The sequence below is a fragment of the Sminthopsis crassicaudata genome, chromosome 4 (genome assembly GCF_048593235.1).
Source record: "Sminthopsis crassicaudata isolate SCR6 chromosome 4, ASM4859323v1, whole genome shotgun sequence".
NCBI lineage: Eukaryota > Metazoa > Chordata > Mammalia > Dasyuromorphia > Dasyuridae > Sminthopsis > Sminthopsis crassicaudata.
This window is the reverse complement of record NC_133620.1, coordinates 116,034,526-116,049,145: the sequence shown is the minus strand read 5'-3', so window position 1 is coordinate 116,049,145 and position 14,620 is coordinate 116,034,526. Positions and strand designations below refer to the sequence as shown.

The window sequence follows — 14,620 nt, the reverse complement described above, 5'->3', positions numbered from 1 at the left end:
GACTTGAATTACAAAGACTCTAAGAACACCAAACCCCTTTGTCCCCCACCTCTCAATCTATAATACTGCTAGTATACTAGATCCAAACTGGTCAAAGTCCTAGGAAGGAAATACATGAAGTATTAAATAAAATGACTACCTAACTGGTAAAGAGCACTTATAAAAAATAAAATAAAATAAAACAGAAACAGTGGTTAAAACAAGTTGATTTTTCATGAATTGTACTTTTAGGTGAATTCTAAATATAATGAATAAAAATAATAAACCTTATAATACCTAACTATTTATGGAGTCTCCTCTAGCTATAATTTTCTTTTCTACTCAAAATTATATCCTTAAAGAATTAAAATTTAAAAGATAAAAAAGACAATATGCCTCATTAATTTCCTTATGTTTATACACGTCAAAAATCCCACCAGGACAAAAATCAGTAAAAGAACAAACCAAAACCAGCTGACTGAATTAAAAAAAAAAAAAAAATCCCCAGTAAAATATATTATGTTTTCCATTTAAGAAAGATTAAACATATGATAATATATGTCCATGTCACTTTAAAGAAAGTTCTAGTTTTGTTTTCAATGCATGCCTTAGTAGTAGGAAAGCGCAAATTAAACTGTACCAAACCTTACCTTCCTTCCACCTGTTACAGATGACAAGTGAGGTCCAGTAACTGGTACCTTTCAAGTTTTTAATAAGCAAAAATGTGTCTATGAAAATCTCTTTTCCATTTTGGAAAGAAAAAAAAATAAATGCTACAAATAAAAGATGAGATGCTTATACATTCACAAAATACACCTGGGAAGAATTATTCTCCACCACTAAACAGTAAAATAGAACCCTGTTATAATGGCTCATTTTTACACAAATTCAGATACACTATGAGCCAAACATTTACTTTTCAAACCTATGTATAATAAAATCTTAATATAATATGACTAGTCTCTAAAATGGATGTCCCCCCAATAATAGCATTATTCAACTCAACAAGCATTTATTGTGAATTTAGTATAAAAGAGCTCTACTATTGAATTGGAAAAAAAATCTTTGGAAAATTACCTTTATGAAAAAGAAAAAATATTAAAAATCAAGAATATGGTACAAAGTCATAAAAAAATGTAATTTTTTTTTTTCAAATTACACATGAGGGGCAAAGCTAAGATGGTGAAATAAAGGTAGGAACTTGCCCAAGTTCTCCCCCAAACTACTCCAAATTGCTTTAAATAATGACTAAACAAATTTTAGAGCATCAGAACACCCAAAAAGATGTAGGACAACATTTTCCAGCCAAAGGAAACTTAGAAGCTCAACTGAAAAGTTATGTGACACAGGATGGGAATCCAACAGATATTGCCACTGCAAGGCGCTCTGATGTAGCCCAGCCCCAGCTCCCTCTCCAGCTTAGCTCAGCCTCAACCTCTGAAAGCAGCTGTGTTGGTGGCTTCCAGACCTCTCAGCTGAGAGACACCAAAAAGTGCTAGAAAGTCAGAAGAAAAGATTTGTGGGTCCAGGATTGGAGCCTAGAGCCCAATGCCAGCACAATACCAGCCTGTCCCCAAGCATCAGTGAGGTAGGAGCTCTGAATCAGCAGTAGTGCTGGAAGCTTCTGGACCTCTCACCTGGGAACATCAGGGAGGACTCGGAGAGTCAGTGGAGAGAGTTTATGGTAAGGGGATAGAAGTCTGGTGTGTGGTCCCAGCAAAGCCTAGGTCAGTGGAACCCACCAGTATACACTAGATCTTACAGCTACTGTGTGTGTGTGGAGGGGTGGGGAGAGAGACACACCTAACATCTCCAGGGAAAAAAATAGGGCTTGGGGTCCGATTCCTAGAAGGATCTCTGAAAACATAAACCCCCCGAAGTTTGTGACAATGCACCTTACACCCTGGAAATAGACCAGAGAATAAAATAGAAATTGAAAGAATCCACTGATCATTTCCTGAAAGAGATCCCAAAATAAAAACTCCCAGAAATATGGCAGCCAAATTCTGGAACTCCCATGTCAAGGAGAAAATATTCCAAGTATCCAGAAAGAAAGAATTCAAGTGTAATGGAGCCACAGTCAGGATAAGATAAGATTTAGCAGCTTCAACTTTAAAGGGCTAGGAATATGATATTCTGGAAAGCAATAGAGCTAGGATTGCAACCAGGAATCACCTATCCAGCAAAATTGAGTATAATCCTTCAGAGGGAAAGATGGTCAATTCAATGAAACAGGATTTTCAAGCATTTGTGATTTAAAGCCCAGAGTTGAATGGAAAGTCTGATTTTCAAATACATGACTCTGGAGAAGCATAAAGAGGTAATCAGGAAAGTGATATAAGTGGCTTAATAAGGTGTATCTTTTACATTTCCTTCATGAGAGGATGATACTTGTAATTCATTATAATGTTCTCATTATTATGATGTTAGAAGGAATATATATAGATAAAGGGCATAGGTTTGAGTTGAATACGAAGGGATAATATCTCTTCAAAAACTGATGAAATTAGGAAAGGAGTATACTGGGAGAAAGGGAAAGGGAGAAATGGAATGATGCAAATTATCTGCCATTAAAAAAGAAGCAAAAAAATAGCTTAGCTTTTACATGGAAAGGAAGAGGCTGTGGAGAGGATAAGTGAGTGGACCTTACTCTCATCAGACCTGGCTCAAACAGAAAATAACATATATTCTCAATAGGGGTATAGAAATTGATCTTACTCTGCAGGAAAACAGGGATATGGGAAGAGATAGAGGGTGAAAAAAGAGGGCATTTTAGGGAATGGAGTGGTCTGCAGCAAAATACTTTTGAGGAGAGACAGGGTGAAAGGAAATAATAAAATGGGGGGGGGAATACAATTAACAATTTTAATTGTAAAAAAAAAATTTGAAACAAGTTTCTCTGATGGGATATTATTGTTATCAGGGAAATGATGAGCAGGATGCTCTCAGGGGGAAAAAAATTAACAAACAAAAACAAACAAACCTGGAAAGTCCTCCCTGAACAAAGTTTTGAATATAACTGGGAAAAATATTAAGTAAATGAATTTTTAAAATTACACATGAGCAAAGGCATTTGAATAAAGGTAGGGAAAGGAGAAAAATAAGACTTGGAGTACTTTTAAAAGTTTTTTTTTTTTTAATCAAACATGATCATTTTAGTTTTTCTAACTACTTAGATATGACATTTTTACCATTATTTTTACAAGCTTAAAACTATGGAATCATCTTTAGCTCTATCCTCTTCTTTTGTTCCCTCATCCAGTCACAAAATACAATGAGTTTTCTTCCTAAAATGGTCCATCTTATCCATTCCTTTGATACCAACTTAGGTTCATATAATCTAAAGACCTTCAATAGCCTACCTGCAATTTCCTCTTTTAATCTTTCCCTATTACCTTTCCCAAAGCCCTAATTCATCCCACATGTGCCATAAAAACTAATTTTCCAATATGCCTTATAACTTCTCCACTGAAAAATTTTCAAAGGATAATGCTGCCTACAGGATAATGTCTCAAATCCTCTAAACCATAGTTCAAGGCAAAATCTGATGTTTTCTACAGGAAGCAATGTGAAATGACATGTACACAAATGAGACTGGATTCAGAGTCCCTCCAATTTTATGGCCTTCCTTTCCTGGTCTGTAAAACAAAGAAGGTTAGATTAAATGATTAATTAGACTAAATGATTAGGCTAGATTAAATTTAGGGTTTATAAACTAAATAAATTAGTTTATTAGAATAAATCCCAGTTTTTTTGAAAAAATTCCTTACTTCAACAAAGTCAACTCTTACCTAAGGCAATTATAATCCATTCATTTAATAATCATGTATATGTACCAGAAGAATCTGATATTTATTTCACCAGCAAGGAGAATGTCTTTTGTCAACTCTAGAATATTTGGAAACAGGACCAATAAGAATCAGAAACAGGAATTGTATCTATGCCTTACAACTTTAGTTCCAGTACTCAACCCACTATGTCATCTTTTGTATGATGATTAATACATTATAAAATAACCATTTATTGTCATCTTCAACTGTAAGACTTTGATAACTGCAATAATAAGTTTTTACATATAGATTTTTCCCCATCTAGACCAAAAAGTATCCTGAATTTGGGAAATCTTTTAAGACTTGAGTTCCAAGGGACCTGTATGTGCAAGAATGTTTGTGGCAGCCCTCTTTGTGGTGGCCAGAAACTGGAAACTGAGTGGATGCCCATCAACTGGAGACTGGCTGGTATGTGGTATAATTGTGGTATATGGATGTTATGGAATATTATTGTTCTGTAAGAAATGCACAGCAGGAGGATTTCAGAAAGGCCTGGAGAGACTTACATGAACTGATGCTGAGTGAAATGAGCAGGACCAGGAGATCATTATATACTTCAATAACAATACTATATGATGATCAATTCTGATGGACGTGGCCATTTTCAACAATGAGATGAACCAAATCAGTTCCAGTTGAGCAGTAATGAACTGAACCAGCTATACCCAGTGAAAGAACTCTGGGAGACGACTATGAACCACTACATAGTGTTAGGATTACTAAGTGAGAACTCAGGTTGTCTGGAGGGTGACAAGGTGAGAATTCAGGTTTTCTGGACAATTACAAGGTGAGAACTCAGGTTGACTTGATAAGAGGGGGCAAGCTCATTGGCTGGGGTGGTTCTTCCCAGAAGCCCTTGCATTATCCCACGCCCATTCTCTGGGAGAATAAAAGAGAGGACTCTCAGAGAAAGAAGGAGGACTCTGAATTGCATCAGGCTTGACGGGGCTCTCTACAGGAAGGGAAGTCACTTCTTTGGACAAGAGTTAACAGCAACTGCCTGGAGACAACGGTTCATTACAGGAAGAAGAATCTGTCGGAGAGATTTGAGAAGACACAGCAGATCTCTTCCCAGAGAGCGATCCAGCAGCTTCTGGAGACGACAGCTCGTTACACTTGGCGTCCACACGTGGGGCAAGGACTTTTACTTATCCTGACAAGAGGAGCTAGACCAGACCTTTGCAATTTGGCGCCCGAACAGGGACAGACACAGTCCTGATTCCAGTGGAAAAGCTTCCAATCTAGATCTCAGTCTCTCTGACCCAGAACCGTGAGTAACGAGGAAACTTTGTTAAAGATTAAGTGAGCGTGCTAATAGATAAATAAGGAACTTAACTTGTTAAGGGCTAAACCAGGAATCTCTTATAGCTGAAATGGGGCAGATGTTAGCTATATTCAATCCCTGGACCTCAGCCGACTCAACCTCAGCCCCAGACGCAACCTCAGCTCCATTCAGGAGTGGTACTATAGAGAGTATAATCAAGATAATTGAGGAGCAGAGTTTACTTGTAACCTGGGTACAGATTGCTAAACTCTTGGCTGCATTAAGACGCACATCCCCTTGGTTCTTAGAGGAAGAAAAGATAGATGTAGATAAATGGAAGCTAGTGGGATATGAAATGAAAGAATTTCAAGCAAAAAATGGGCCTCGTTCAATTTCTGCAGAAGTATTTTATATCTACAACATAGTTCAATTAGCCTTAAACTATCAAGCAAGTTGTAGGAGAAGGAAAAGTTCTAAAAATGAACAGAGGAGGAAGTGTGAGGAAAAAAGGAAAGATCAAGATCTTTCCCTAGAGCAAGAGGATTTAAATGAGGAATTATGGTATGATTCTCTTGAAGAAGCTTCAACCCTGCCTAGAGAACAGATTATTGACAGGCCCACATCAACCCCACCTTCAGAGATGGAGGAAGAAAGAGGGGAAGAGGCAGAAACACAAACAGAATTGCCTGTGAAGAAGCCTAAGCCTATGACAAGATTAGAAAAAGCATTGGTTAAAGCTAAGAGAGAAGGACAGGATATAAGTGATTTTATACATGCATATCCTGTGATTGAAAATACTGACTCTGTAGGTAAAAAAAGGAGAAGATATGCACCTTTAGATTTGAATACAATTAAGGATTTGAAAAAAGGTTGTACCCTTTATGGGGCTACATCAGCTTATGTCAAAATGTTACTAGATGGTTTGTCTTATGAAGTCCTAACCCCGAATGATTGGAAATCCATAGCAAGGACATGTCTGGAACCTGGAGAAAATTTATTATGGCTTGCGGAATTTCATGAATTATGTAAAATTCAAGTCAGATGCAATTTGGAAATAGGAGTTAACACACAATTCACTTTTGAGCACTTAGCTGGTGAAGGTCAGTATGGAGAGAATTCGGAACAGATTAATTATACCATGACAATATATGAGCAAATTGCTAAGGCTGCAATAAAAGCTTGGGGTGTCCTTCCTGGACAGAAAGATCGTGGAGAGGCTTTCACTAAAATACAGCAAGGTCCCAATGAACCTTTTGCAGATTTTGTGGGACGTTTGCAAACTGCTGTCAAAAGAACTATTGGAGAAAATTCAGCTACAGAAATAATGACCAGACATCTGGCTAAGGAAAATGCCAATGAGATTTGCAAAAGAATTATATGGGGATTAGACAAAGATGCTCCTTTAGAGGAGATCATAAGACGCTGTGCTACAGTGGGAACAAATGCTTTTTACACCCGGACAATGATGAATGTGGAAAGGCAGGGTCCCTCCTGGCAAGGGACTTCTAGAGAAACTCGGCGATGTTTTCAATGTGGAAAAATTGGGCATCTAAGAGCTCAGTGTAGATATGGAGATACAGTGAGAAGACAGGGTGAGAGAAGACCTAAAACTCCATGTCCAAAATGTCACAAGGGCCTCCACTGGGCCTCCGAATGTAGATTGACCCAGGGAAATGACAGGTGGGGCCCAGCTTCAGCCCCCCAAGTGGGGCATGATGGCAGCCGAGGTTACATCCAGAGAATTTTAAGACATGATCAATCAGCCAAAAGGCAATCAGATGGAAGAAAGGGATTGAAATTAGGAAAAATAGAGTTGTGTGCAGTAGAGACTACCGAGATACTCCCTGGAGAAGTGAAATCTGTTCCTGTTGAGCCTATGGATCCTTTGCCTCCAGGCACAGTAGGCTTGACCATTTCACCTTCTGAGAGTGCCTACAAAACAGTGTCCATCCATACACTGATGTGGGAGACTGGAGAACGTGTATCTAATATCCCAGTCACTAACACAGGCAGACAACGTGTGATTTATCAACCAGGAGAAGTAGTAGCATCAGGCTTATTGTTACGGACCCCTAATAAGCAACCTAGTGATAGTCGCCTAGATTTTGACTCCAATGAACAAAATCCAGGAATATATTGGACAGCAGCTGTGACAGCTGACCGACCTATGCTTACTATTTATATAAACGGAATACCATTTGAAGGATTGGTAGACACGGGTGCAGATCGTACAGTTATTAGAGGTGCCAATTGGCCCGTTCACTGGCCAAAGATTAAAGCAGACACCTATATGTCTGGGGTGGGAGGATCAATAGCAGCAGAAGTTAGTGCTAGACCTTTGAGATGGGTATTTGAAGGAGAAACAGGAGCTTTTACTCCTTTTGTGGTTGAAAAAATCCCCATCAATCTGTGGGGAAGAGACATTTTACAGCAGATAGGATTACAAATAAGCACTTCGGCTTTTTAGGCAGGGCTGCTGTTGAAGGCCTACCTGCACTTTCACCAGTTCCTATTCAGTGGAAGACTGATTCACCAGTGTGGGTAGAACAGTGGCCCTTAAGAAGTGATAAAATTCAGGCCTTATTAGACATAGTGCAAGAACAACTTGACCAAGGACACTTGCGGCCTTCTCTAAGTCCTTGGAATTCCCCAGTATTTGTGGTGAAAAAGAAATCTGGAAAATGGAGGATGATAACTGATCTAAGAAGAGTAAATGAACAGATGGAAACTATGGGAACTCTTCAGCCTGGACTTCCATCTCCTACTCAGTTGCCAAGAGAATGGCCTCTATGGGTTATAGACATTAAGGATTGTTTCTATTCTATTCCTCTAGATAAGGAGGATATGAAAAGATTTGCTTTTTCAGTGCCTAGTGTTAATTTGGCTGAGCCTTATAAAAGATATGAATGGACAGTTTTGCCACAGGGAATGAAAAACAGCCCTACTATGTGCCAAATGTATGTTGCAGCTGCTCTTGCTCCAGTAAGAAAAGCCTTTCCAAAAGTAATATTGTTACATTATATGGATGATATTTTGGGATGTGCACCTGAGGAACAAATGTTAGAGGCATGTCTACAAAGGACCATGGAAACATTAAAGTACTACAAACTGCATATAGCTACAGAAAAAATTCAAAGACATGCTCCTTTTCAATATTTAGGATATGAAGTATATCCTAAGACACTCACAGTACAAAAGCTTTCTTTAAGAACAGAGAAGTTGAACACCTTAAATGACTTTCAAAAATTAATAGGAGATATCCAATGGATGCGTCCAGTGTTAGGCTTAACTACCAATCAACTACAACCTCTATATGATATTTTAAGGGGAGACAGTGCTTTAAATTCACCACGCCAGCTTACAAAAGAAGCACAAAAGGCTTTGAGAGAAGTTGAACTGGCTTTATCCAATGTGGTTGAAAGAGTCACTCAAAAACCCTTGGAAATATCAGTTTTTGCTACAAAAGAGGCACCCACAGCAGTCCTTCATCAAGGAGACAGAGTGATTGAGTGGGTGAACCTCCCAGCACAACCAGAACAAAGCCTTACACCTTACCCAGTGCTTGTGGCTAGGATTTTATTAAAGGCTATTAAGAGAGTAACACAATTATCTGGAATAAGTCCTGAAAAAATATACACATTCTATACTAACGCACAAATTAATGTATGCTGTGAGACCATCCCAGAATGGCAAATTTTATTGGCCACCGCTCCAAATTTTGCACATGGATCTCCATTAAAGATTACCCGGCTACTACATAATTGGCGATGGATTTTTGAAGAAAAGGTTTCTAAGGTTCCTCTTAAAGGACCAACAATCTTTACAGATGCCTCCAAAGAAAATATTTGTGCCATATACTCTCATGATTTAACCATAAAGAGAGTAATCAGGACTCCTTTTCAATCTACTCAACAGAATGAATTATTTGCTATCATGCTAGCTCTCACTTATTACCCAGGAGACGTAAATATAATTACTGATTCAGCCTATTCAGTAGGTGTAGTACAAAGAATTGCCACAGCCCAAATAAAATTTGCAGCCTCCAATATTTATCAGCTCTTTAAGGAACTTCAAGAGCAAGTGAGAAAACATCCAGGCAAGATTTATATCTTGCATGTCCACTCACATAGTGGACTTCCAGGTCCCATTTTTGATGGAAATTCAAAGGCAGATAGCCTTCTAACCATGTTAGCCAGTAGTCCTTTATTTCAGGAAGCACAAGAATCTCATTCTAAATATCATCAGGCTGCTCGAGCTTTACGTTTACAATTTGGAATCACAAGAGAGGAAGCTAGGAGCATAGTAAAAAGCTGTACAGCTTGTCTTCCTTTCCACGCTCCTACACTCCCTCCAGGGAAGAATCCTCGTGGTTTGAGACCCAATGAAATCTGGCAAATGGATGTGACCCATTATAAATCTTTTGGTCGTCTATCTTTTATTCATGTCGTGGTAGACACCTTTTCAGGATTCACATTTGCAATGCCAGCAGCAAAAGAGACAGCCCGAGTGGTCACTGAATTCCTTATACAGGCTTTTGCAATTATGGGTGTGCCACAAGCAATAAAAACAGACAATGGACCTGCATATACATCCAAACATTTTACACACTTTTGTGCACAGTATAAGATTTTACATACCACGGGCATACCCTTTAATCCTCAAGGGCAGGCAATAGTAGAGAGAAGAAACAGAGATATTAAGACACTCCTCCAAAAACAAAAGAAAGGGGGAGCCACAGGTAGCCCTAGGGAACTTCTAAATTTAGTTCTCTATACCATTAATTTTCTAATTTTTGACAAAGATGCACTGGCTCCAGCAGACAGGTTTTATAACCCACCAGAAGGGCAGTGTCCAGTGAGAGCATCTCCACTGTCCTTAGATAATCGCCAGGTGATGTGGAGAGATCCAGAAAGTGGTGAATGGAAGGGACCAGATAGGTTAACTGCCTGGGGGAGAGGGTTTGCTTGTATTTCTTCAGCAGGAGAAGGAATCAGATGGGTGCCAACGAGTCATATTCGCCTTGTCCATCAGAGAGAGACAGAAAAAGAGAAAGATCTCAAAATAAAGGAGAAGATCTAAGAAACATCTGACACTGAAAGAGCCATTGGACTTCCTCACACAAGATGAGACTAATGGACAATGGACTTATGGACATTTATAAATTCTCAATTTATGATTATGTTATATACTTCTAGCATGTGTTATGTTACTATGTTACTATGTGCTTATGTAATTCATGTAATTATCTGTAATACTTCCCATATTGATGGATTTATGTTTCAAGGTCATTTATGTAATTATCTGTAATACTTCCCATATTGATGGATTTATGTTTCAAGGTCATGACTGTCCTATGTTCTAAATCAAAAGAAAGGGGGAGATGTTAGGATTACTAAGTGAGAACTCAGGTTGTCTGGAGGGTGACAAGGTGAGAATTCAGGTTTTCTGGACAATTACAAGGTGAGAACTCAGGTTGACTTGATAAGAGGGGGCAAGCTCATTGGCTGGGGTGGTTCTTCCCAGAAGCCCTTGCATTATCCCACGCCCATTCTCTGGGAGAATAAAAGAGAGGACTCTCAGAGAAAGAAGGAGGACTCTGAATTGCATCAGGCTTGACGGGGCTCTCTACAGGAAGGGAAGTCACTTCTTTGGACAAGAGTTAACAGCAACTGCCTGGAGACAACGGTTCATTACAGGAAGAAGAATCTGTCGGAGAGATTTGAGAAGACACAGCAGATCTCTTCCCAGAGAGCGATCCAGCAGCTTCTGGAGACGACAGCTCGTTACACTTGGCGTCCACACGTGGGGCAAGGACTTTTACTTATCCTGACAAGAGGAGCTAGACCAGACCTTTGCAACATAGAATTCCCAATACCTCTATTTTTGTCCATCTGCATTTTGGATTTCCTTCACAGGCTAATTGTACACTATTTCAAAGTCCGATTCTTTTTGTTCAGCAAAACAACTGTTTGGACATGTATACATATATTGTATTTAATATATACTTTAACATATTGAACATGTATTGGTCAACCTGCCATGGGGAGGATGAGGGGAAAAATTAGAACAAAAGGTGTGGCAATCGTCAATGTTCTAAAATTACCCATGCGTATATCTGGTAAATAAAAACTATTAAAAAAAAAAAAAAAAAAAAAGACAGGTTCCAGATCTAGGATACATCAATTAAACTACTGGGCCTCAGTTTTTTCAGATCTAAAATGATGGACTAGATGATTTTAAATGTCCTTTTCAAATGTGACTTTCTATTTTATATTTTGTGCAAACCTCCAAAACACATAATAACTCATTTCTATATTTCTGTGTTTCATGATTTACAAAGCACTCTGCTCACAAGAAATTTTTAGGTTTTAAAGATAGTCATTTAGAGTTCAACCTTTTACTTTATATTTGGAAAATGAGGCATTAGAGCATGAGACTTGACCTCAGACCACATGCAAATGACAAGGTGTAAAAAACTTCTCTTCATCCCCAATTCATTTGTCCTTTCCATTGTACAATACTGCTTCTCCAAAACACTGAAAAATCCAAATAATCCTTGTAGTTAACTTGAAAAGCAAATGAAAATGTTTTAAAGGTAGCAATGCCATCCGTTTCAAAATAAGGTGGAAACTGTAAGTGAAAGCTGTTGATGGAAGACAGCATTAATCAATCAATAATCACATTTATTAATCGCCTACTGTGTACAGGGACTGTATGAACACGAGATATAAAGAGGCAGAGGACTATCCCTGTCCTCTAAAGACGAGGTGACAAGCTCTTAAATTAGAGGAGAAAACAAGGTGAGGAAACTTTGTATAGTATGAAACCAAAGGGAAAATCTTCTGCAACTTAAATTTTCAAAAGAAACACCAAGCTGTCACAGAGATGGAGCACCGGAGCTGCAAAAGAGAAGAGTTCGAATCCAGACCCAGATATTCACCCATTTGAAAAGCCTAGCTAGGCAATCATTTAATCTCAAATCCCTCAATGTAAAATGGCACATAAATGCCAGTTTTGATTATTTTAAAGGATTTGCACTAGTCAACGGCTGGACTCGAAACTTGGTCTCCCTAAATTTCATCGCCAAGACTCTACTGGCAATAGACTGTTTCCCAGGAGAGTCAAGAGATGCTGGAGAGAAACTTTCGCGACCTCAGGCAAAGCACTAGTACCAGTTTCCTAATCTTTAAAATGAGGGGAGGGGTTGCCGGGAATTTGGTGGGGTTGCCAAGGGTGAAGACTGCGAAGGTTGGGGAAGGGCAATGTGGTGGCGGACCATGGGGGGTTTGGGGGGGAGGGCGCGGAGCCTCGCGTAATGGGGCCCAGACCGTGACGCGCACGCGCCTCTCCAGCCGAAGCTCGGCCCGCAGGCCCCGCGCTTTTCAGGCTTGGAGGGGGGAGGATACAGGAGACGACCCCTCCACCCACGTCGCAAAAAAAAACCCGACGCACAAATCCGTAATCCACCTGAACCGTGAAGCATGATCAGAGAGGCGCTGTGTTGCCCCGCCGGGGCCACCACATATTGCCGCAGCCGCGCCGACGTCCCAGCCACCGCCGCCATAATCATCCAATCTCTTCCTCTCCCTTCTTTCTCCACTTCGCGTTTGTCTACGTCCGTCTCGCGCACGCACGCACGCACAGGAGCAGGCCGTGTTGTCGACGTCGGGAGCGCGTACGAGGAAGTCAGAGCACGCGCCCGCAGTTCTGAGCGAGCCCAGGAGGGTTTAAGCTTATCTCCTGTATTTTGGGAGTTTTCAAGGTCAAGCTCCTCCTTTGTGTAGATGAGTAGAGGGAGCTCTGAGAGGTCACACTAGTAGGAAATACCGGTGCTTGTGTTAGAAATGCAACCCAGTATTAGGTGTAGTGGGGGAGGGGTGGATCTGGAGACCTGGAGGAAAGGCCCAGCCAAGTACCTGCCAGTTTGCATTTCCCCAGGGAATTCACTTAGACTAGCCCAGGCCCTCTCTCTTTATCTGTGAACTGGAGGATTGGTTCTGACGGGACCCGGATCTAAACTTGGAATAGATATTTTCAAATCCTCATAGGGTCAAGAATTATTTCTTAAGCTCCTGTTCTGTGCTAAGCCCCGGGATACAGAGAAAGGCCCAGACTGTCCCTCGCGGCGCTCACAATCTAACAGGATTAGAACGGGAAGACTAGATCCAACAGCTATCTTCAAATAATCTTCCTACAATAGCGGGACCCGGTAGTGCTCATAGAAGCTTTGGAATCATGCAAGCCAGAAACATAGAAACGGCAGAAATTTAAAATAAAAGCAACTGCTCTCCCTTCAAATAGTGTATATGATGTTTTTGTTAGAATGTTTTATACTTCATTAAAAATATGAAGATGTTTTGTTTTGTGAAAATGTGGGGAGAGAAAAATACATTACAGATTTGGAGATTACTGTCCATGAGACCATTGAGTGTGTCAATATGATACATTTATTAATGAATATTGTATAGTACAGAAAGGTGAGGGGTCACCATTTAATAAAAAAAATGCTGGAGAGATTTCTAGAATAAAGCAAAGTACTTTCTCACTAGAAGGGCCATCCCACCCCTTAAAGGGGAGAAAGCGCCTCCTGTGGGCAGGATGAGCACTTTTAATCCCTAATGCAAATATCCCCTCCCACCACTGAGCCTCATCCTCATTGGCTGAGAGTCTTACATTCTAAACATTACGAAATTCAACTTGACCAATGAGTACATAGTTGTCCGTATTTGACTGAAAGAGGGAGGAAATGATGTCATGGGAAGATAGCAGGAAGTCCTTCAGGCCTACTCAAACGCTGAAGTAGATGAAGCCTTACTGGATTTTCACAATTACCTTGAAAGCACTGACCTCATCTCATTCAGTATCAATATTGTTGTTGACTAGATATCAGGTAGCACAATGCTTTGCACTAGGCCCAGTTCTGGACATAGAAAATAGACAAACAAATAAAAACCACTTCCTGCCAAAGATTATTCCCTTATATGGGGGGAAGAAGGTCTGGGGACAGGATAACACAAAAGATTCAATATGCACATGGTGAAATAAATATACGGCATGGTCAAAAATCTTAGGAAACAGTTGTATTTGTTTGTTTTTTTTTAGTTTGGGATCTATTTGGGATTTTCTTATCAGAAATACTGGAGTAGTTTTCCATTTCCTTCTCCTACTTATTTTACAGATGAGGAACTGAAGTAAACATGGTTAAGTGACTGGTCCATGGTCACACAACTAAGGGCTTGAGTTCAGATTTGAAATCAGCAAAGTCAGTCTTCCTGACTCCAGGCCTGAAGCTCTATGCACTATGGTGCTTCTGAGCTGTCCAGTCCTATTAATATGTTTCTCTATTAGTTCTTGGATGAAAGATAATTTCCAGTGCAGCTAGGTCCTACTTTTGAGAACTTATTTAAGTTGAAAAAGCTAGAGGGAGACTTGGTGTGTGACTTTCTATTCTTTGATTATGCACTTAATTTGGCCTTTGAAGCTAAGATGCTACTTGTACTAATTTTGGCCTAACAATTTACCCAAATAAAACAAAGCTTCTCTACCA

At 39.8% G+C, this 14,620-nt stretch overlaps 1 protein-coding gene across 1 annotated transcript in view; it reads right to left on the bottom strand.

Moving 5' to 3' along the window:
- Positions 1-12,693, bottom strand: part of LYPLAL1 (lysophospholipase like 1) — a 57,862-nt gene extending 45,169 nt beyond the window's left edge. Inside the window, exon 1 of the mRNA XM_074309190.1 lies at positions 12,541-12,693. Within this exon, the coding sequence (XP_074165291.1) occupies positions 12,541-12,643 (103 nt within the window). The 5' untranslated portion in view covers positions 12,644-12,693. The remainder of the gene's footprint in view (positions 1-12,540) is intronic.
- Positions 12,694-14,620: the final 1,927 nt, after the last annotated feature.